The sequence below is a fragment of the Protomyctophum bolini genome (assembly GCF_963924005.1).
Source record: "Protomyctophum bolini genome assembly, chromosome: 5".
In the NCBI taxonomy this organism is placed as follows: Eukaryota; Metazoa; Chordata; class Actinopteri; order Myctophiformes; family Myctophidae; genus Protomyctophum; species Protomyctophum bolini.
In genome coordinates this window covers 37220703-37242730 of record NC_137866.1, presented here as the reverse complement: position 1 = coordinate 37242730, position 22028 = coordinate 37220703, and the positions used below count along the sequence as shown (strand labels likewise).

The 22028-nt window shown below is 39.8% G+C and overlaps 2 protein-coding genes across 10 annotated transcripts; one reads left to right on the top strand and one right to left on the bottom strand.

The window, feature by feature from the left end:
• Positions 1–1186: 1186 nt before the first annotated feature.
• Positions 1187–9734, bottom strand: LOC308315575 (uncharacterized protein). Of its 9 annotated transcripts, none has more exons than XR_013964049.1 (9): positions 9354–9734; positions 7823–7936; positions 6693–6827; positions 5407–5652; positions 4243–4935; positions 3147–3712; positions 2963–3052; positions 2747–2826; positions 1187–2069 (listed from the first exon to the last, which is right to left on the bottom strand). XR_013964049.1 is itself a non-coding variant. In XM_080763620.1 (9 exons), the coding sequence occupies exons 1-8, from the start codon at positions 9588–9590 to the stop codon at positions 2791–2793; spliced, it is 1653 nt and encodes a 550-aa protein (XP_080619746.1). In that variant the 5' UTR covers positions 9591–9734; the 3' UTR covers positions 1187–2069; positions 2747–2790. The 9 variants fall into 9 exon arrangements, 5 of the variants coding, with proteins under 5 accessions (XP_080619746.1, XP_080619745.1, XP_080619748.1 ...); XR_013964050.1 differs by having other exon boundaries at positions 1187–2031; XM_080763620.1 differs by having other exon boundaries at positions 3147–3248.
• Positions 9735–9829: 95 nt separating this feature from the next.
• ctnnbl1 (catenin, beta like 1) lies at positions 9830–21490 on the top strand. Its single transcript, XM_080763187.1, has 16 exons — positions 9830–10023; positions 11370–11555; positions 11739–11839; positions 12607–12750; positions 13058–13151; positions 14049–14142; positions 16104–16195; positions 16559–16631; positions 17046–17104; positions 17624–17772; positions 17873–18054; positions 19034–19131; positions 19417–19497; positions 19595–19732; positions 20276–20348; positions 20759–21490. The coding sequence occupies exons 1-16, from the start codon at positions 9994–9996 to the stop codon at positions 20845–20847; spliced, it is 1683 nt and encodes a 560-aa protein (XP_080619313.1). The 5' UTR covers positions 9830–9993; the 3' UTR covers positions 20848–21490.
• The last annotated feature ends 538 nt before the right edge of the window (positions 21491–22028 follow it).

Below are 22028 nucleotides of genomic sequence, written 5' to 3'. Positions count from 1 at the left end.
TCCGTGTGAGTCATGCCTGAGTCCATGTCTGACCAGACTGACTGACTTTCCAATGGTTGTCTTCACGCTATAGGATTATCTCTCACTCACCTGCCACTGTCTCTCTTTAGTAGTGGTTCTCAAACTTTTCATGTCAAGGTTCAATTGTGATGCTATACATACAAAAAGAAATTCAGATGGTGGTCTGTGGCCAAATAGCCTACATGTTCATTTGGGGGTCCTTGATGTTGAGACTCACTGCTGTCCGCCTTTCCTTGCTTAATTACATACAATTCAGGGCTTTGCGTTATCCTTTTAGCATAACCTGTACCTTTATTGTACCTCTGTGCTTTTGCAGACTGTTAAAGTATATTCAATCAATCTGTCCATCAGCCTGCCTGTCTGTCTGCTCGTCTTACAGCAAGTGTCCCAGCTGACTGTTCTCTATTGGAAACATTTACATGATTATAGCAGTGATGGAGCAAAAAGTGGAAAATGCGGTGCTCGTCAATGACCTCAAGTTCACCACAGATCAGACATACAGTAAATGGCCTCCGTCTGAAATAAAACCTGTAATAAATGTAAACCTTCATATCATAACAACATGCCATGCGCTCCTCACTAGTGGTACAATGAATCATATAACTTGATGATTTTATCCAAGGCGTTAAGCCTGGGAAGATCTTTTTAATGATGCAAAGCTATAGTTCAGGCAGAGAACTCGTGAGCGCACCTACCTGATCAGGTGACTAGTCTCATGCAATCTTTACCTGATCAGAGAGGCTATTTAAACTTCTCTGCTTACCTGCTCATTCCTGGCTTCTCTCCTGCTGTGCAGACGTGTGCTGCTGCTGCTGTCTCCCTGCTAACCTGCTGCTCATGAAGTTTTTGCAAATCCCACCACCTCCACAGCATCCACCTGTAGGCTCCGTTTCTGGATCTTATTAATTCCCTGTAATTCTATTTGGCTTATAACTTAACTAAAATGTTAAAGGGAATGAATAGGGACAGTACCCTGACACCAATCTATGCTTCATATATCTATGCTCAATATACTGTATATTCTAAATTCATTCTAAGAGTCATCTGACTGAATTCCAATTTTTAGGCTAGTTCTACTAAAGAAAACAGCACAGTGATTGCTTGTACCTTAGATCTTACATTATATTTATATGATGATAAATTCACTATGACTCCAATATTTTAGTTTTATATTTAATGAAAAATCTATACAGATATTATATAATATTATATAAACAAGATTGATTATGCCCCTAATGACAGGCTGGTCACAGTTTGTGTAAGCAATGTGTTGTAGAAGCATTAGACCTTACATCAAATGCTCAAGCATGTACAGATGTATACTGTACTTCCGAATATTTTCAATATTCGTATGTTTTACATTTTGTAAGAAAAAAAAGGGTTGCCACTCTTCTGGTTTCCATTCGAGTGTTGCACGCCTACAATAAAGTCATGTGAATCACATCAATGTTGTGTCATAAACCAGTTGCCTCTGCAGTCAGTGTAGAGACAGCGGATGACTGTCTACTGACTGAACAGTATAGGGGTCTTTAAGGTCTTTATGGGTGCTCCCAGAGCTAGGCCTCAACAGAGGGGGCAGTCTCTCACAGTATCTGCCATGAATCTCAACTGGAGCATTGTCCGGCCGACAGCACACGTAAAAAGATGTGAAGGGGGGCATCAGGATGTTCTCAGAGGTACCCAGCCCCTACCCCACAGCGGCCACTGTGGTCCTGTGTCTCGCAGATCACCATGCGGGTACCGTCAAGGCCATCTTAAGAACGAGGAGGCCTCATTCTCCAGGCTCGCTGCACTGCACAAGGCTGATCCCCAAAAGGAGGTTTGGATGCTATGATGGCAGGCTCAGAGGTGTGGCAGTTGCTCTGGAGGCCCCTAGGTCATAGGAGGTGTTTGTCAAGGACCCCCGCTGGGCTCCATCGGGCGTCTCACAGCTCCATGGTGTTTGGAGACAGCGGATGTCACACTGGAGAGTCAGCAGGTTGTCCTTAGACTTACTGAAGTACTTTGAGCCTACAGAGATGAGCGGAACAGTAGCATCAGGCTATGATCTACAGAGATGAGTGGAACAGTAGCATCAGGCTATGATCTACAGAGATGAGTGGAACAGTAGCATCAAGCTAGGATCAATTGCAGAATTATGTTGAACTGGATCTAATTCAGTGGTTCTCAAAGTGTGGTCCGATTACCCACAGGTGTTAATATAAATCAGTTCAACCACTAATACGCTAGCCTCGGAAACACAGACGTTTTTATTTCCACTAATACGCTGGCCTCGGAAACACAGAGGTTTTTATTTCCACTAATACGCTGGCCTCGGAAACACAGAGGTTTTTATTTCCACTAATACGCTGGCCTCGGAAACACAGAGGTTTTTATTTCCACTAATACGCTAGCCTCGGAAACACAGAGGTTTTTATTTCCACTAATACGCTGGCTATTTGAAAATGGACCATCCGGATCTACAAGCTCAACGTGTGCTTGAAATTTGTGATAGGCTATTTTCAAAAGAAATTTGAGATAATGTTTAAACAGTGAATATTTGTGAAACATTTTAACGTTACAAATCTTGTGGGTACACAGATGTTTCCAGGCGGTTTGCGGCCAAATACATAATTATTCATTTGAGGATCCATGACATGAAAAGTTTGAGAACCATTGCTCTAATTTTATCATAGCCAAAAACTCAGTTGACTTAGCCAAAAGAGTTCTTTACAGAGATACTCACTCTTGGACTTGCTTCCCTTAGGCAGAAAAGCCAGGCTGAAGTCTTTAGTCGTTGGTGGCGAGAAAACCGCTAGATCTCTCCTGAGTGGCATAGAAATGACAAATTGTGCAAGTCAGAGATTATCAAACTGTTTGTCTGTCTGCATCATTCCCCAATTTAAAAATATAGAAAATTGAACAGGGTATGCATTATGAAATCTGCAGCATTATTGCCTACCTGTTCAACATACAGGGCGGTCAGCTCAGATTCTGATAATGGCTGGAAATCAGACATTGCACTTTCTTCACAGCTGGGACTTGAGACTTCCTTTGGAAAAACAAAGAAACAAAACAACACTTAATCTTACTGCTACACTGAATAGAAAAACCTTTACATGTGTAAAATCAACGTTATCAGTTACCTCTTCACTTTGATATGGACTCTCATCTCCGGATTCTGTGTCTGTCGTTACCATCTCCGAGAGACCACTTTGACTGCTGCTGGAACTGGCATCACTGTCTGCCTGTATAGCAGTAGACAGGATTCCCACACATTTTTACCAATACATTTCCAAAACGTTTCTAGAATATTTAACCCAATTTCTAGGCCTATATTAATATAACAATCATTCAGCGCACTAGTTATTCTCATACTCGTATGTGCAATGCCCTCAGACAGGCAGTGTAGCCAAATGAATATCCTATCCTAGGGCATAGGATCACGCTGCAGCATGTTGCTTATAGATCTGTTATTTTTGTCATGTACCCGCAGCCCATTTGGCAGAAAACAACGTATGTTACATATACATTTCACTAGTAAGAGACCACACCTTCTGCTTAAAGTTTTACGTTTTTTTATTGAACAAAAAGGGATGGGCGAGTATTGAATGGGGAACACAGGTAGGGTGGGGGAAATAGTCTCGGGAGCGGACGCCATCGATGCTCGCTCGGGGAGCGGTCGTCTCTGCTCCGATACTGCCCCGGGTTCCTGGAAGAGATGGAGAAAAGAGTAGGAAGGGGGATAATGAGGAGGTAGGGGTGGATGGGGAGACTATTCAAGACCACGTAAATAGTAGTGAGAACAAGTGACAGCTCGCAGGTGTGTTTATAGTGTGGTGATTGTGACGGGGATTGGCCGAATGATAATAGAAGGCAAGTGATGTTGATAAGGAGGTACTGTAGTGAGCAGGGAGTACCATGATAAGCAGAAGGAGGTCTCTACTCCTGAAACTACGTTGTACAAAATGTACATACACAACTTCCCATTATGTGTAATGTTAACAAATCAATAGCCCAAAACAATGCATAGCCAACAAATTGTCCAGAACCCTTGATAAATTCCAAACCTTTTCCAGGACTGAAAAAACTTTTTTTCTAATTTCTAAATATTTCCAGGAATTTCATGACCGTAGGAACCCTGAGTAGAAGATCACAACAATGTGTACGAGAGAGAGAGAGACAGAGAAGAGACAGAGTGAGTTCCCCATTCAACAATTTCACATTTCTGTGTTTACAAACCTTCTGGCCACTGCTTTCATCTGTCAAACCTTCTTCGATGGGGCACTGTTCAGCTGTGGTCCGGCATCCACTGTCGTCTTTCCACTGGAGAAGCTTTGTGTCCCATTCTTTACTTCCACGCATCTCCTTCAATTTAGACATAGACTGACGGTAGGAAATGCAGACTCCAATTCTTGTAAGTTGCTGAATGCACATTTTCTTGACTCCTCCATGTCTGAGTAGAAATGTGTTGCGGTACATTGGGGCACTCATGGCAATGTCACGTGATCTTAAGAGGGTTGCACCAGCCATAGCCATTGTGCAGGCTTGCGTTTTCCTCTGGTGTTTTTGTCGTGATTTGAGCCCCTGTAACCTTAGAGTTTCATTGTAGACGGTGCCAGCACATTCTAAGAACTTTAAAAAAATGGGTGCATTGGCCCTCCACTCAGCTATCAAATTGTCCCACTTGAAGTCGGTCAGAGCTTGCGGATTTGTTCGCCTTAATATAGAGTTGAACAATGGACTACACAGTTTCTTACACTCTTTCTTCAACAGTTCAAGAACTTTATCCACTGTTGCATCCAGCATGCCAGGTACCGCCATCATTACCTTTGGGAGGCGTTCATGTTTCCCTCTAAGAAGAAGTTCTCCCATCTTTTCTAATGGCCCACGTAGAATTCGGCTGGCAGAACTGTGCTGAGTAGTCCTTTGAACCTGTGGAATTAGTTACAGCAGCTTTTCTCAGAAATCATGTTCGTGTGTAGAGGGCTTATTATGGACTAGACTAGACTATAGGGTTTAATTAAAGGAGTTACATGCTAGAAGGCTTTCTTACCTTTCGTTGTTAGGTCCGCACAAAAGTGGTCCAGGTGTTAATTTGCGCAAAAACGCATTATTGGCTTGGAAAATACATTTCCCCTACCCCACCATAAGCCCTCAATGGGGCGCTGGGTTTTAGTGCTAATTCTAATTTGCTTATTTCCATAAAATAAATAAGCGAAATAGCACTAAAACCCAGCGTCCCATTGAGAGCTTATGGTGGGGTAGGAGAAATAGCCAAAAATGCGTTTTTGCACGAAATAACACATGTACCACTTTGGTGCGGACCCAACAACGGTAAGAAAGCCTTCTAGCATGAAATTCTCCTTTAAGTAAACTATTGCACATATTTATTGAATCAAGTACCTTGATTATTTTTCTGTCTATGCATCGTTGCCTTCGCTGCATACTTGATGGTCTCAGCACAGAGGGACGTATTTTGGGTGACGTATTTTGTGTGGAGGTGCTTTGGATGGACTGTGGGACAGCAGCACGTGTTGGGATGGGTTTAACGATGTTGTGGACGGTCAATGGCAGCACAGATGCTGTTGGAATGGGTTGCGTGGATTTGCACGGCTCTTGGCGATCCATGGAGAGTCTTTGTACAGCAGACTAAGAAAAGTAAATTAAGTTTGATTAAATGATTGAAATTTGTATTCACGGTTTGTAGAATGGGTACAGTTCAAATGAAAGTAGAGGTCGATACAAAAAGGAGGATAAAACCAGAAAAAGCACTAAGACTTGTTTACGTTTACTTTTAAGTAATCAATTCATGCAGATGTCCTTTTGTCCACTCTAGCATTCTTGAAGTCAAAGGTATAGGGATGGGACGTTAATCGTTAATCATAATAAAAAAACGCTCGCTATTCTTTTATTATTATTGGTTTTTTGTTTGTTTTTTACAATTTGTTCGATCGATTTTTATGTTGCATTTCATTGTTATAAACTTATAATCATTACTATATTTTTTTTGGGGGTAGGATTTCAAAAAATGAGGCAAGGGGCAAGCCACTGATTGTACGGTAGTTGGCAAATAATTTGAATTATGTTTTATGTGCATTTTCTTTGTATGCCTGTACCTGTGCCTTTCATCCAAAAATGAAATAAAAATGTATTTAAAAAAATGTAATAAAAAAACGCTCGCAATAATCGTATTGCAGAGATTTCAAATTATCGTAAGATTGTCCTCCATCTGATGAATTTGCTTATGTTGAGCTGCAAATAGTTGACAAAAATAGCAGATCTACAAGTTCACAACACACTGCATTACAACGCGTTGCATTTTGAGCTTGTAGATAGACTACTTTGGCGAACATTCCCCCCAGAATAGGGATGCTGGGGGCTCAAGAAATATAAGTTATATAGTTAATATACTTAATCACAATTAGTTTCACCACAATAATGTACAGTAATTTGAATTTCCATATCGTTCCATCCCTAGAAAGGTATTGGCCTGTCTGTTGTGTAACTGTAAACAACATGTTCCACCCCCTGGGGGTCTTAGGATAATGACCCTTTTCTTCGTTTCCAAAAGGCTGGCCAGGACACCACACACTCATTTACACAAAAGAAGGGTCATTATCAGCACAAGTATGTGGTATATATATTGTACAATGGAACATATGAATATCACATTTTGAATACAGACTAACCTTTACAGAGCCAAGAGAAAAGGGTACAGCAGCTATAAGCTTTCCAGTCTGTTTCTGGGATGATGGTTGAGACACCAATGGCAAGACTGGTTCTGGGATGGGTGGCATCACTGCAGATGAAGTTGCTTCTATACTCTGAAAATGACACGCCATTGGTATTATTAACATTTAACCATAATAAGGCTAGAAAAATACATTTTAACCACTTATGTACTACGCATGATGTATGTCGTATGACATCTAGCAATGCTATGTGTTGTGAGCTTCTGGATCACCTATTTTTGACTAGGCGATTTATTGTGGAGGGGAAAAAGAGCAGAGCTTTGAGCCAAAGGTTAGTTTTAAGTTGAATAGAGGAAGGAAGCGCTGCCGTGGTCCTTTGTTTGTTGAACTGAATACAGGTGCTCGTTGGCGAGGTTTAATCATGAAGATATTAAGAGAGTCCAAGCCACTCTGTTCCAGTGAAGTGAAAAAGCCTTTATTATATGTTTTATGGCATGGCAAAAATCATTTAATTTTTTTGTTTTAAGTATTGTGAGAAAATACACTAAAAAATATATAAATTTACACAAGACATATGATAGTATACCGTCAAAAGATTGACCCCTGCAGCTGTTTTGAGCAGTCAGCTAAGTGAGCAGGCATTGCTATGGTGGATAGTCTGGTGACACTGACGTGAGGTTACTCCGTGGTGGGAAATAATACAACTTATACAAGTACGACTACGGTATAATACAGGGGACAGAGAATGACAGCTTGGGTTGTTCTAAATAAAGTGTTTGTGTTGATTATCGTGCATTAATCTAATTATAGTAAACTAATACTATTATACTAAAAAGGATAAAGATGAAGGGATGTATCAGGTCTCTGAAACCTGATGAAGAGCAGAGGCAGGCGGGGCGTTACCATGGTCGGTCTTTGTCTGTAGACGGATGTAGTTTAGGATTCATGCACGATTGCTATTGACCCTGCTGTTTACAGACGGCCCCACACAGACGGTGTGTGCAGTGTGCACGCGTGCTGGCGCGCACACACACACACACACAATTTATTTTTATACTACAGAAAACATTGTATAGTTTTACGTCGTACATAAAAAAAACAGCCATAATAAATCAGATAGCACTTACCCTTCTTTTTCTGTCAGGTGATGCAGGTGGACTTGGATTCTCACTCTTGATATGGACTGTCCCACAACGCTCTGGGATGGGTGGCATGTCTGCAGATGAAGATGCTTCTATACTCTGAAAATGACATGCCATTGGTATTAACATTAACCATAAGGCTAGAAAATACAGTTTACATAATGTGACAAGGTTAGTCTGTACTGTACACTTACTTACACGTATGTCATCTAGCAAAAACATTTGTTTAAGTCTGTAATTAAAAGTATGTAATTAAAAATGCACTTGGGCTTGATGGCCCGGGTATCGGAGGAGACCCGAGGCTTTCTTCACCCTCCCAATGACTGATTGTGGGGGTTAGCAAAGATGGAGTACTTGTAGAGAGGCTGGGGAATTGGCTTCACTAAATTGGGACTTGAAGGGGAGAAAATGTTTTTCTTTTGTCTTGAAGGGGTATGTTTTGCACAACAACATAGTCTTTTCATTATGTCTGCCCATGATCTCTGTGATTTATACGTTTGTTACCTCTGAGTCAGACACTAAAATCTGATGTTTTAATTTTTTCTATGAACCTGTGACTTGACATCCATACTGTTTTGTATGAAAGAAAAATGCACTTGAGTAAAAGTACAAAGATATTGGCATAAAAATGTACTTTAAAGTACCTAAAGTAAAGTACTCATTATGCAGAATGTCCCATTTCAAAAGTCTAATGTGACACATTGTGAGCTTGCAGATCGGCTATTTTCAAATGGTCGAAATGTAGGGCTGAAGTGGTTAATGTATGTTTTGTAAAACATTGTAACTAAATTTTTCAAATAATTGCAGTGGAGTAAAAGTACAATGTTTGCCTCTGAAATGTAGTGCAGTGATGTAAATGGTTTTCAATGTAATGAGTCCCGGGATGCAGGGATGGCCTTTTAGTAGCTCTGGTCCATAGCTCTGAGCTATGGAACAGAGCTAGTCTTTTAGATGAGTCCCAGGGACATTTTATGAGTCCCACTTCAACGACGTTTTGCAGCATTTCATTCCCATTATATTTTATATTGTTATATCCATGTAGAAAACAGAAGAAATTATTATTATAACTAAAGCTATTTAGTTATAAGAACATAGGGATTAATGGTTATTTTAAGAACAGAGGGTTTAATGGTGATGCTCACGTCAGTCTTATTGGTTTTGTGTTGTATGGTATTGTGTGCTGGTCCTTCCAAGAGAAATTAAACCCCCACCTGCTTCCTACAGCGTCTCCACACCACAACAAGCTTTTTAAGAGCATGCACCATGCTTTGTAGTTTGTAGTGGTAATGTCTTTCAAAACATAAATACAAAACCTATGCTTTGGTCAGTTGACTTGTGTCACTGTTGTTCAAGCTAATCGATTCTGACATTTTAAATCTGTCCGAATCGATCAAATACATCTATACTATGAGAGTCTAAATCTTAGGCTAGCCCTGAAACATACTGTCGTGTCATGAACGTCATGTGAACCATGGCTCACGAGGGAATAAACAGAAAAAAAACAAATGGTACTTACTGTTGTCCGTATTCTTTTACCGTCAGGTGAACTTTGATTATCACGCTTGACATAAACTATCTTACAACGTTTGCGTCCCGCAGTATTTTTGTCACATAGTTCCATGACCAAATGTGCGATGTTTTCCAGATTGACTCTGGCGCGATCCAGAGCCGCTCTGGCGCGATCATACTTCTCCAGTAATTGTTTGCAATATAAGCAAATCGAATGTGCATAGACGGAGACTCCATCTCCCATAACAACAGGTACTTCTGTTATAGCTTCCAAAAGAGCCTTCAATTCCACATTTAAGAATAAATTAAACACTTGTCCCTTTCGACCAAACTTTAAATCCTCTCCACAAACTCTACAAATTAGTGTCCATTCCACCGTTTCCACGGGGGCCGCCATGTTGGATGATGCTTGTTGTTGTTGCCGCCGGAACTTGCCGCATTATTATGATTAGACATCCGGCAAGAAGAAGTACGACTGTGCAACAAGACGCTTTACGGCAAAACGTTTTTGAAGCAAGCTCCCCGCTTGTGTTTAATGTTGATCTGCACACAGTTCACATCTCATTTAATGTGTCCATGACGTTTGGTTCAAACTACTTTTTCAGTTTCAGGAAGGATTTAAACTAGAAAAACAAGCAGAAAAAAAGATGGACGTTGGTGAACTCCTGAACTATCAGGTGAATATGTTTTCAGTGTTATTATAGCGACTAGCTTAGCGAGGCTCAGGCAACATGCATTCATTTGAATAAATGTAGTTTACCAACTTCATCCTCGTGAGTCGTGTGAACGCATACAGTGGTTAAATAATGTTGACTGTCGCTTGCCAAAGGGATGAGATGAGATGAGATTCAATTTATTGTCAATGTACAGTACAAGTACAGTACAGTACAGCACAGCGAAAAGTATTGTAACAACAAGATCTACAAGATAACTTGTAGATCTTTTATTTTTGCTTTTGGAAAGCAAAGCAACACTATAGTGATATAAATTAACAAATACAGAGCTATTTAACAATATATAACCTACACACATTTAATTTATGTACTATCGTGTAATATTAAACTCATAATCATAACAAGTTACTCTGACTTGACTCTGACTGACTTGACCCAATGGAAATAAGCGCTTAATATCTCAAAGGATTTAGGGCTATAGCTTAGCTCTGGTCCATTAATTGGACCAGAGCTAGGGCTATACTGTAGCCTATATTTGCAAACTGTTAATACAGTATTCAATAATTTAAACTCTAGCCTTGGATCAAGACTTACTATCATAGATGTATTTGATCAAGTCTAGTAAAAGTCAGACTCGATCAAATACATCTATAATAGTCTTGATCCAAGCATTCCAAGGCTACTCTGACTCTATATCCCAGACATATAGCCCGATATTCCATAAATAGGAATTGTATTCCAAATACATATACGCCATAGAACACCCAATACATGTTCATGGAGAAATTAATCTCATTGGCATTCTACATTGCCACGCAATAATACATTGCTGTAACATGGAGTCAACTCTTGTCACGAAGAGTTGGCACTAAGGAAAAGTTCACCTCCATGTAAAATTGCGTTTTCCCCAAAAAGTAAATAAATAAAAGTAAAATAAAAGTAATAATGTAAAGCATATACATTTGCCAATAAAGGTTAAATATTTCTACTATTGTGACAAATTGCTACAAAACCTCTTTATTTATCCAATCATTTTTGGCATAAACAAGATGTTGAAGGATAAATTTTGGTCTGGAAATGATGTACTGTTCATGTAGAAATCATGTATACTTTACGTTACTTGTATCATTTATTCATTTCCATTTGAAAGTTGTGACAGAAAATGTGTATTCAGTGAAATATTCTCTTTTCCACGAGATGGAGACATAGCCCATCTACAAGCTCAAAGTGTTGCAATGCAATGGCTATTTCCGCTGTTTTAGAAATGTCGTGACATCTTGAATTTCTTGATGTCTGATCAGCTTGTTGTCTGTATTCTTGTTTTTTGTTCATTCCTTTCACCTTTGCAGCCTGATAGAGGAGCAAAGCGTCCTAGGGACGAGAATGGAGGAGAGGAGGAGACCAGAGGAGGGAGGAAGGGACATAGCAGGTTCAGTGGGGAGGTGACAGGAGGAGAGACTGACGACACAGACGAGCTGAATGGAGACAAGAGGAGGATCCTGGACAAGCTGGATCAGGACGAAGAGGAACCTGAGGTGGGTGATCACTGATGATGGGGATGAAAAACTTGAGTCGGTTGCAAAATGTTATTTAAGTTCATCATACTAATCAATTTAATCTGAAAAGGTTGCCCATCCCTGGTGTATTTGGTGTTCTAGTAGTAATTATCTTGTTTTTGTCTTTACTCTTTTCCTCTTTCTCCACTATGAAATGAACAGACAGTCGACGAGAGTTCAGTGAAGAAAATGATCCTGACCTTTGAGAAAAGGTCATACAAAAATCAAGAATTGAGGATTAAGTTTCCAGACAACCCAGAGAAGTGAGTTGACTTTTGACTCAGTCTTTTGAAGATATCTGCAGAATGTATTTCCTAAATGCACATGTTGAAGCACCAATCTATGCTACTTACATGTATATTACATGTATGCTACTTACATGTACACTACAGTATGTAAGTAGCATCTGGGACTAGTTTGAATGAATACAATGTTTTAACTGATCTGTATGGTAGAGTTTGTTAATACCATATATAACTAGTACATCCACAGTGGTTCGAGGTGGTCTCCCTACTCTTCTTGAGTAGGGAGACATTTAGAGACATTTAGACCCTGGTGTCAGTAGACACCTACTGGTTGATAATGAAAATTACAGTTTTTGAAGCAGACTGTCCACCGGATTGGACAGTATTGCAATGACCTCTCCTGAGGGAGAGGAAGACAACGGAAATAAAAACATACATATTCAAATAGTTATTATTTAACCCATGTAAGACATGAGGCCTATTCTAAAAATGTCTTCTTAATCCTAGCATTTGTTTGTTTTTGGAAAAACCTACAAATTGTTTCATGTCAAGGATCCCTGAGATCATTTGTATTTGGCTGCAGACCCCCCATATTTGATTCCAGGGACCCACAGAAGCAAGGATTTTAGTTTTCTTTTGAATCGCTTTAAAAATGTATTAAAATATCTGCTCAAAACGGTTTTCAAGATTCTTCAACAATAGCAGATCTACAAGATGATGTTAAATCCATTATAAATTACAATTATAATCTACAAGGTGTTTATGACGCATGTTCTGTGCTCTAGGTTCATGGAAACGGAGCTGGACCTGAATGACATCCTCCAGGAGATGCACGTGATCGCCACCATGCCAGACCTCTACCATCTACTGGTGGAACTCAATGCTGTCCATTCCTTACTAAGTCTCCTCAGCCACGAGAACTCTGATATCCTCAGTGTCTTTAATACAAATAGTTCCATGTATTATTTTATTTTATACTACTGCTTATAATATGTATATACATACTAGCGTCATGTCCAGGGGGCTAGCGTCATGTCCAGGGGGTGTACTTGTACATCAAGCTGCCTCACTCTCACGCTACAGAAACAGGACATAGGCTCCTGCCTCATGGTTCGGCAAGGCTACTTACTACTACTACTACTATAATATGTAGGGGACAGAAATGCTTTAATATCCATTTCTAGGAAGAAGAAGTACAGCAACTAGTCATTGTCCTTAATAGCTGGTCTTACATATTGCCATAGCAGTGGTGGACCTGCTCCAGGAACTGACGGATATTGATACGCTCAATGAAAGCGAGGAGGGGGCTGAGGTACTCATAGACACACTGGTGAGTGTTGCACTTGCATTTATGTGGTATTATTAATGCTGTTTTTTGTGTCGTTTGCTTTGGGGTACTTCTTTGTCAATGTATCTTTGCATCTACTTTGAATGCATTTTGTCCTCTGCATTTATCCCTGTCAAGGAAAATTCAAGCTTGCAGTCCAGATCGTATCTTAACCCATTTTGACCTGAGATCAGATTCTAAAAATGTCTTCTACACGCTGACAGTTTTCTGAAAAAGCTATGTTTCTATGTCAGTCGTTCTTCGATTTGTCAAAAATAGCAGACCTACAAGCTAAAAGAATTACCGATATATGGGCCAAACCGATGTCAGTCTTCCTCTAGTGTAGTATGGGCCAAACCGATATCAGTCTTGCTCTAGTTGCGAACTATGAGACCTAGCAGAACATGTCTGTCTGTCACGCTGTAACACCACCTGCCCGCCACCAGAGGGCGCAGCTGTATCACACACAAAAAACACACACACACACACACACACACATAGTCACATACACACTAAAAAGAAATCTTAAAAACCCCAAATATGTACGAGCTGCGTTTGCGCGTCTTACTTGTCTAGTACACAACTCGTATCAGAATGGGCTGTGTTGCTGTTTGACTGAATATCAGGCTTCTTACAATTGCTGACAATTTCACCTGATCCACTTCTGACACTGGTTGCAATTAATTCAAATATGGTACATAAATATAAATGGATATTATCACTATATAGCAGGAACACACTCAATATGTAAAGAACAATTCCCATTTATCAGCTTGATGAGAATTTAAATATCTAATGGCTATAGGTATAAATTATTGTCTAAAGTTCTAAACCTTCTGTCTTGTATTTAAATGTACGTTATTCCCTTGCTTAAATTCTGTTTGGACATCTCTTCTGTAGTTGGAGGGTCAGGTGGTGGCATTACTGGTCCAGAACATGGAGCGCTTGGATGAGCAGGTGAAGGAGGAGTCAGACGGAGTGTACAACACACTGGGTAAGGTCATGATGCATCTCAACTCTCACTATGTTTTGCAGCGGTACCATTTGTACGCCTGTGTTGTTGCTACCGGGACCCTCCATAATTGGTCTGTTCAGACAGAGAGCGAGTGACGCAGGCATTGTCGCCTGGATCAGCACACAGGTCTGCTCATGAGGGGTGCGGGGCGCGTAGTATGGAAAAAGAAGCTCTCATGAAACGAGCACGCACACGACAATTTCACGGAGCCCATGAAAATACACTTGTGTAATCGCCTCCTCAACTTCTCCGCACGTTCAAAATAAACGCACGCCTCTCATTGAAAATGTAATACTAGGCGTGTCAGTCGAACCCCCCCCCCTTATAAAGGTCTTATTTCTGGCATAAATGCACAGATATATATACCTTTATTGAAAGGATAAGCCCCTTGAGATGTCGCATCTCATTTTAGAGGGGGTCCTCAACACAGATACATTGTACAATACAGTTCACAAAGCAATACAACAATACAACCATACACACAGACAGGACAAAACAAACAAGACAGAACAAAAGCTCTCCCAAAGATAGCTCCCACCCCACTGTTTCAACCCTAAATAGCAGAGTTCATATGGGGAAAAATAAATAAATTAATAATAATAATATATATATATATATATACCCTTTGCAATAAGACCATGTTATTAGGCAAAAACGAAACAAAAGCAAACAAGCAGTTCCAGCATGCATAATGTGAGCCAGCAGGGAACACATATGAAGGTACATACAGATCGGTCGGTATGTTAAATTTATGGAAGACAAGGACAACTGCCAGTATGTTAGTTTAGAAGCATGAGCACGGCGTTAGAAGGTGTGTGAAAATTGATTCCTTAAATACGTTGAGGGAAGTGATTGATCTGAGTGGACTTGGTAGGTCATTCCAATCAGATGGAGCTTTATATTTGAAGGCACGGCGCCCACTTAACTTTTTTATCCTTGTGGGGACTGTAAAGTAGGGATGGTCCGTGTGTCTTAAATTATAGTGTGGTGTGTATGGGACAAGAAATTGTTTTAGGTACTGTGGATAAGGAAAGAAAGTACATTTAAAAATAAATTGTAGCCAATGTGAGTGTCTTCGTGATTTAGGTGATAGCCAGTTTAAAGACTCATACATGGAGCATGCTTCTACGATGTGAGAGTTATGATCTTTTAAAGTGCATAGAAGTTTAAACTTTATAGTTTAAACTTTATTATAGTCCCCGCCATGTGGCCAATTGCAACCATATTTCATTTTCATCCTTATTTCATACACTTAGAAATAGAATGAGTGTGCAACGTTTCTCGTCTTAATGTTTTCCCTTACAGAAAGTTAAGCAAATGGAATGGCAACTCTTTGTTGGTCTGGGTATTTTTCATGTCTGTATAACAGGATTTGGGTGGTGTTTTCCTGCTCACAGTCACCACTCTCTGTTTAGATATTCTAATCTACGCCTTCCGTGAATGTAGGTCCATTAAGTAACCGTGTCGGCGTGTTGTATCTTCTACTAGGCATGTAACGATTCACTCAACTCACAATACAATTCGTATCACGATATGAGGTTCACGATACGATTTTTCACGATATTAAAAAAAATATATATTTTAAAGAAAAAATACAGTTTTTTAAAATGTTATATAATTTAACCCCCCCCCCCCCCCCCCCTGATATTTTTTATTTAACTACATTGCAAAAGATGTAGCATTACTTTTGACAGTGCAGAAACATAATTGCCTTCCTTGATGAGCATCAACGACCATCATCACCTGGGCACAGTCACAGACACACACAGCTCCCTTCTACAGTGCTCTACTACTGAAAATGACTATAATTTCTCTCCAAAAGCAAATCGTTTTTTTTATTTCAATGAAAATTCGATTCGAATCGATTCATATCGTCCGGATTAATATCGATATATATCGATATACGATATATCGTTACATGCCTACTTTCTACCCACCAGCCATCATAGAGAACATGGCAGAGTTCAGACCAGGCCTGTGTACAGAGGCAGCTCAACAGGGACTCATGCAGTGGCTGCTCAAGAGAATCAAGGTGAATTAGTTATGTTGATAATTATATCAGTCAGTTGATGAAATTCACATAAATGTGAGACTGTCACAGGAATTCCTCAGTTTTGTATTTTTGGGCCTCACACTAGTTTCTGTCCTATTTCATATAAGTTGGTTCTGTATTGATGAGCATTTTTTATAATAAAACAAGCTACAGGTTTACATATTAATGTATTGCTAAATTTCCAGATGAGGTCTATATTATATACCGGTAGTTTAATCAGTGACGATAACGTACTAGAACTACATGACACACCCAATCTCTGTAATGAAATAAGTATGTTTTATGGATGAGGTGTACAGTAATTAAAATTATTTAATCTTCCCCTTTCTTCCTCTCACTCAGGCAAAGATGCCATTTGATGCTAACAAGTTGTACTGCAGTGAAATATTGGCAATCTTGCTGCAAAACAATGACAGTGAGTCTTCTAAAGTTTGTTCTTACGTAACAAAATAGTGAAAATACATCGACTCTTACATCATCCTGTTCATTTCTTTCTTCTGCATTCTTCCTTTTCCCCCTTCACTCAGCATCTGTGTCATTTTAGATTTTAGCTATATCATTTATATACAGTATATACAGCAACAGCTTTTGCTTTTACACACCTGGGATTTAGAACAGTGTTTTAGAACTGTGGTTCTCAAAAATAGTAGATATACAAGCTCACGCCGCGTCACTTCGTGCTATGCTTGTACTTGGGCTATTTTTGTACATTTTTGATGTGGGTGGGTGTGATCTTTCTTCGCATTCTTCTTTCTTACTTTTCCTCCCTTTGTTGTACTCTTCTGGTACTCTCTCTCACTCCGCGTCCCTCTGTCTTTCTCCCTCTTAGACACCAGAGAACTGTTAGGAGAGATGGATGGCATTGATGTGTTACTGCAGCAACTCTCTGTAAGTTGTATATACTACATATATAACTGTATATAAATATACACGTATATAAAATGGGTTTCTTCTAAAATGTATTTACGCAGTGGTTGCACATTTACATAGTGAGACACTCACTTATGTTACTCGGTGAACTGAGTCTCCTAGTTGACACTTCATCAGCTATGATTTCAGCACAGCCTTTTGTTCATTTTAAAAGCCATGCCATTAAAAAGTTATAGAGTTATAAAACTGGGGTTTATATATAGAATACACTAAATTGAATTTCCTTGTTAACATAATATTAACCTTCTGCTTGTTTAGGAGTTCATTAACTATATTATAAGCAGGCTAATTTATCACCTATACAGTACCTGGTTGTGCATGTGTCTCGGACAGGCGCATACATCAGGCATAATGTGTTAAAACCAGTCTAAGGACTACCAACAGTCGCTTTGAAGAATAAAATCTTTGCGCACGTTTCATCGGCATACAAAGCCTAAGAATATCTTTACCGTGATACCTTGTACTCTCCTTTCTCAGGTGTTTAAGCGTCACAATCCAGCCACAGCTGAGGAGCAGGAGATGATGGAGAATTTGTTTGACTCTCTTTGTTCCTGCCTCATGCTCGCTGCCAATAGAGACCGCTTTCTCAGGGGGGAGGGTCTTCAGCTCATGAATCTCATGCTCCGGTAAGAGGACCTAGAAGTTTTATTGTGGGCTACAACAAAATATGCTCCGAATAATGGTTTGGTAATAATTGTCCATCTCTGACATTTCCTCATTTCCCAGCGAAAAGAAAATCTCTCGGACTAGCGCTCTGAAGGTCCTTGACCATGGAATGATTGGAGCAGAGGGGGCTGATAACTGCCATAAATTTGTAGACATCCTTGGCCTCAGAACCATCTTTCCCCTCTTCATGAAGACACCGAAGAAGATGAAAAAGGCTGGCATGACCGAAAAGGAGCACGAGGGTTAGTCAACATATACAAGGATGATTTACTAGCGCAAAGATATGAAGACTAATGGACACATTGAAGGCCAAAGTTGCAAAGACAAACTAATTCATATAGTATGAATATTTGCCGCCGAGATTATTATATACTGCCGCCGAGTTTTTCTCGACATGCAGGATATGATAAGAACGTAATTTTAATGTCTTTTGGTGCATTAACGAACTTCAACATTTTAGTCTATCAGTATGTTGGGGTTGCTTGTTTGGAATAACAATGTCTCTGAGGATATCTTTAAAGCGCAATAACACTTTGGTAGAAGTGTTGGTTGTGTAGTTACCATGGCCTGATGTCTTTCTCTATTGCTCCGTTGATTAGAAATTGATATTCCAAAAAATTTGTCTCCTCGTTGACTTAACATTGCACAGTCAAGTAGCTCTAAAACTTCTCAAAGTCACTTCTTTAACAAATAAATTATTGCAAACCAATCAGATTCTGCCAATATATAACAACATCAGACACAAAACCCACCCTCTACTGCATTTATTTTAAAGAAATGCCAGTACAGTATGTCAACTTCCCGATCTAGGTATGTGGATCCAGTCTGGGTGGTCTTCCGTTAAAATAGCAAGATCAACATGAAGTGAAGTTTTAAAAACGACACAAAAATGGGTAATGTAATGGGTTTTGTGATTTTATACTTTATTTGCATTTGTTTTCTTGATAAAATAGTGACTGAGAGCTGTTTCACAGGTTTCTATGGTAGATTTCTAACCAACGAAAGTTACCTAACAGAGTAACATATCTTGCCAATATTTGGAGTTGCATAACGGTAAGGTAAATGAGCAATCCATTCCAAACCTCTACTAAAGTGTCATTGCACTGCACTGCACTGACACTTTAGTAGTATTTAAGGCAAATCGTCCAGGTTTGATCAGGTGATATTGATGAGGATGGCCACAGTTTGTCAAATTAATTTCTTCTTGTATGTTGTGTCTAGAACATGTCTGCTCCATCATCGCCTCCATGCTGAGAAATCTCAAGTCTCAGCAGAGAACTCGACTTCTCAACAAGTTTACTGAGAACGACTGTGAAAAGGTCAGTTTCTGTCAGTTGTATCTGCTTCATGACTTCAAGCAGTAAATGCCTGTCCGGGTAGCTGTTTGTATGCATGCCTATGGGCATTTGTGGTTGTTCCTTTTAAGTTTTTGTGTAGTAACTATATATCCACTATATAAATTGCAAATAGCCAGTTTACAAGCTCACAATGTGTCACATCACGACACATAAGATTTTCGATTGGCTATTTCCACTATAGGAAAATAAATGGTTAATAAATCATACATTGCTGTCTCTCCCCCCCACCCTTCTCTCCATCCCCAGGTTGATCGACTGATGGAGTTGCATTTTAAGTACCTAGAGGCTGTTACACAGGCTGACAAGAGAATAGAAGGAGAGAAACATGTAAGGGTGTGTGTGGGGTGTGTGTGTGTGTGTGTGTGTGTGGGGGGGTGTTAAGTGAGTGTTCTTGGTATACTGACAACTTTTCACATGTGTGTAGGATATGGTGCGACGTGGAGAGATCTTGGATGACCAGCTGGAGGATGACTTTTATATTCGTCGTTTGGACGCTGGCCTGTTTGTTCTGCAGCTGCTCTGCTACATTATGGTAGAGATAAGCAACTCGGGGATAACACAGGTATACACACATGATACTTACACATGCAGTACTCCAGTCCACACACCCGCACGTGCGCACAAAGTACATACATACATTGTAGCATACAGGCACACATGGTTCAGTAAGCCCACGTTTCGTTTTGAAACGTAAACTTTCTGTTTGTTTTCGGTACAGACTGGACATCACAGTGTTTGTACATATTGGTACATAAGAGTAGCCTGGCTCCAGCCCTGAATCGCTAGCCACGCCCATTAAGAAAATATGTTCTGGTAATGAAGTGAAACGAAATGAGATTCAGACTGAGTGTCAGGCTAACATAAGAGCTTAATTTAGTGCTGGGTAATCATTGTTCTCTTCCATTTGCTAATTTAGTTTTTCAAATTGGAAACCATAGACCTATTCACTTTGTGTGCATCACTTGTACTGTACATAGACCAAGTCGGACGTTATAAAATGTTTGCTCTGCAAAAAAAGTTGAGTTGATTACTGATGGCACTTCAATCAATCAAATCCTATGTGTGTAATGTGGGGTTGTTTCTGTGTGTGTGTGTCTTTGTGTAGCTGCAACAGAGGGTTCACCAGATTCTGAATCTGAGAGGAGGCTCTGTCAAAGTGGTACGACACATCATGAGAGGTAATGTTACTAGAATACCAAACACACCCTACACATTTTGTTACCAAGCATTGGATGGGTTAATGCGTTGTTGAAAAAACTTTTAGTAAGAAAAGTCAATGGATGTGTTTGCCCGCATTCAATATGAGTAAGCTCCTTATTTTTTGAGTGGTGCAACCACTCCAAGGAACAGCAATGTCCGTGTTGGTTAACCTATGTGACTTTAATGAGTACCAGTAGGGGCGCTGTTGTGCCAGAAACCGAGAGAGAGATAGTTAGTGCTGCACTGTTGCCTGCTAATGAGAGAGCGAGGGGTTGTGATTTTACATATGAACAGAATAAACCATCTTTGACGTCTCTCGCGTCCTCTGGATTGAAACTCAAGATGGCCAGTGGTGAGCTAATCAACTGTCACCTGTTGTGTTTTGCAGAGTACGCTGAGAGCATCGGAGATGGGAAAACCCAAGAGTTCAAAGAGGCTGAACAGAAGAGAATCATGGACCTGGCAGACAACTTCTAACATCTCTTGTTCTATTTCTCACGCAAACACATTTATATTTGTGTGAACTGTGAACTGAACATACTGCTAACTAGAAATACCCAACCCTTAAAATCGGGTCTCCGAGGCTACCCAACCCTTGGTGTGAACATGCTGTTAACTGAGAATACCCAGACTTGGATAAGCTTCTATTTGGCTAGTAGAATGGACTGTGCAGTATTTAATGGAGGGGTATCTGATATTGTCTTTGTTTAAAAAAGGGTTGCATAGCTCTGTATTCCCATAGTAATCATTACTATAGAGTGTATTCAGTAATAGGTGTCTCCCCAGCTCTTTAGTAAACAGAAAGTGATGACCTGCCTGGGAGATATGCACATTACAGAACAAACACTATAGTATTGGTTATCAGAATATATTATGAATATAGCATGACAAATGACAATAAGACTTTAAGTTTTATTAAGTTTGGCATAGCTCCATTCTACGAGTATGTTCAGTGGCATTTCATAGCATAGTGGTAAATGGCTAGTTTGACATCATTGTGCAGGCGTTTCTGCACCTGCAAACCGGCTATGTTATGTTGTGGGAACAGATATGTCATATTTTACAAGAAACCCACATCGGAACAATGAGATTGAATGATTGTTTTATTGAAATACCTGACTGCCAGTGTATGACCATTGCCTACAACAATGTCACTGACATCTTAGTTATCCCTGAAACTCATGCATTCCAGAAAGAACCGGTCTAGCTTAGAATCATTATTATTTTTGAACAAGAGTTTTTAAGATTCAGGTGTATCTGTATCTTTTGCACCTGAAATTAAGATACGAAACATGAGGTATAGCTAGTGGCCATAGTTCTAGTACACTGGTTTAAAATACCTATAGTTTTACAAGTGGTGTGTGAGTGAGTGTTCTAAGTGTACATGGACAAAAACCGCAGGATTACCAACCGGTCGCTTCCAAGGTTATTTCTGTATCTGCTTTATTTGCTTTGCGTTTACTTGTAAAATGTTTTCTAATAAAACATTTGGTAATAAGATCCTGAGACAATCTTCATTTGGTTAATGTACTGGCTTAGAGATGGAGAATGCCACGGTTTGCCAACCAGAGAGCGAGAGAGAAATATGGAGAGCAAATTCTCTAAGGGATCAAAGGTCTCATGACAGAAAACACTAGCTTCTTAATCTTAAATATAGT

What these genes read in the sequence shown, in the direction of transcription:
- LOC308315575 (XM_080763620.1), bottom strand. Translation starts at nt 9,590, where the DNA reads ATGGGAGATGGAGTCTCCGTCTATGCACATTCGATTTGCTTATATTGC. An exon ending in TAGACAGAAAAATAATCAAG is followed by an intron (nt 4,936 to 5,406) that starts GTACTTGATTCA and finishes CTAATTCCACAG; the next exon opens with GTTCAAAGGACTACTCAGCA. An exon ending in ATGAAAGCAGTGGCCAGAAG is followed by an intron (nt 3,249 to 4,242) that starts GTTTGTAAACAC and finishes ACTGCTATACAG; the next exon opens with GCAGACAGTGATGCCAGTTC.
- ctnnbl1 (XM_080763187.1), top strand. Translation starts at nt 9,994, where the DNA reads ATGGACGTTGGTGAACTCCTGAACTATCAG. An exon ending in AGGACGAAGAGGAACCTGAG is followed by an intron (nt 11,556 to 11,738) that starts GTGGGTGATCAC and finishes TGAAATGAACAG; the next exon opens with ACAGTCGACGAGAGTTCAGT. An exon ending in CTGAGAACGACTGTGAAAAG is followed by an intron (nt 19,132 to 19,416) that starts GTCAGTTTCTGT and finishes CTCCATCCCCAG; the next exon opens with GTTGATCGACTGATGGAGTT.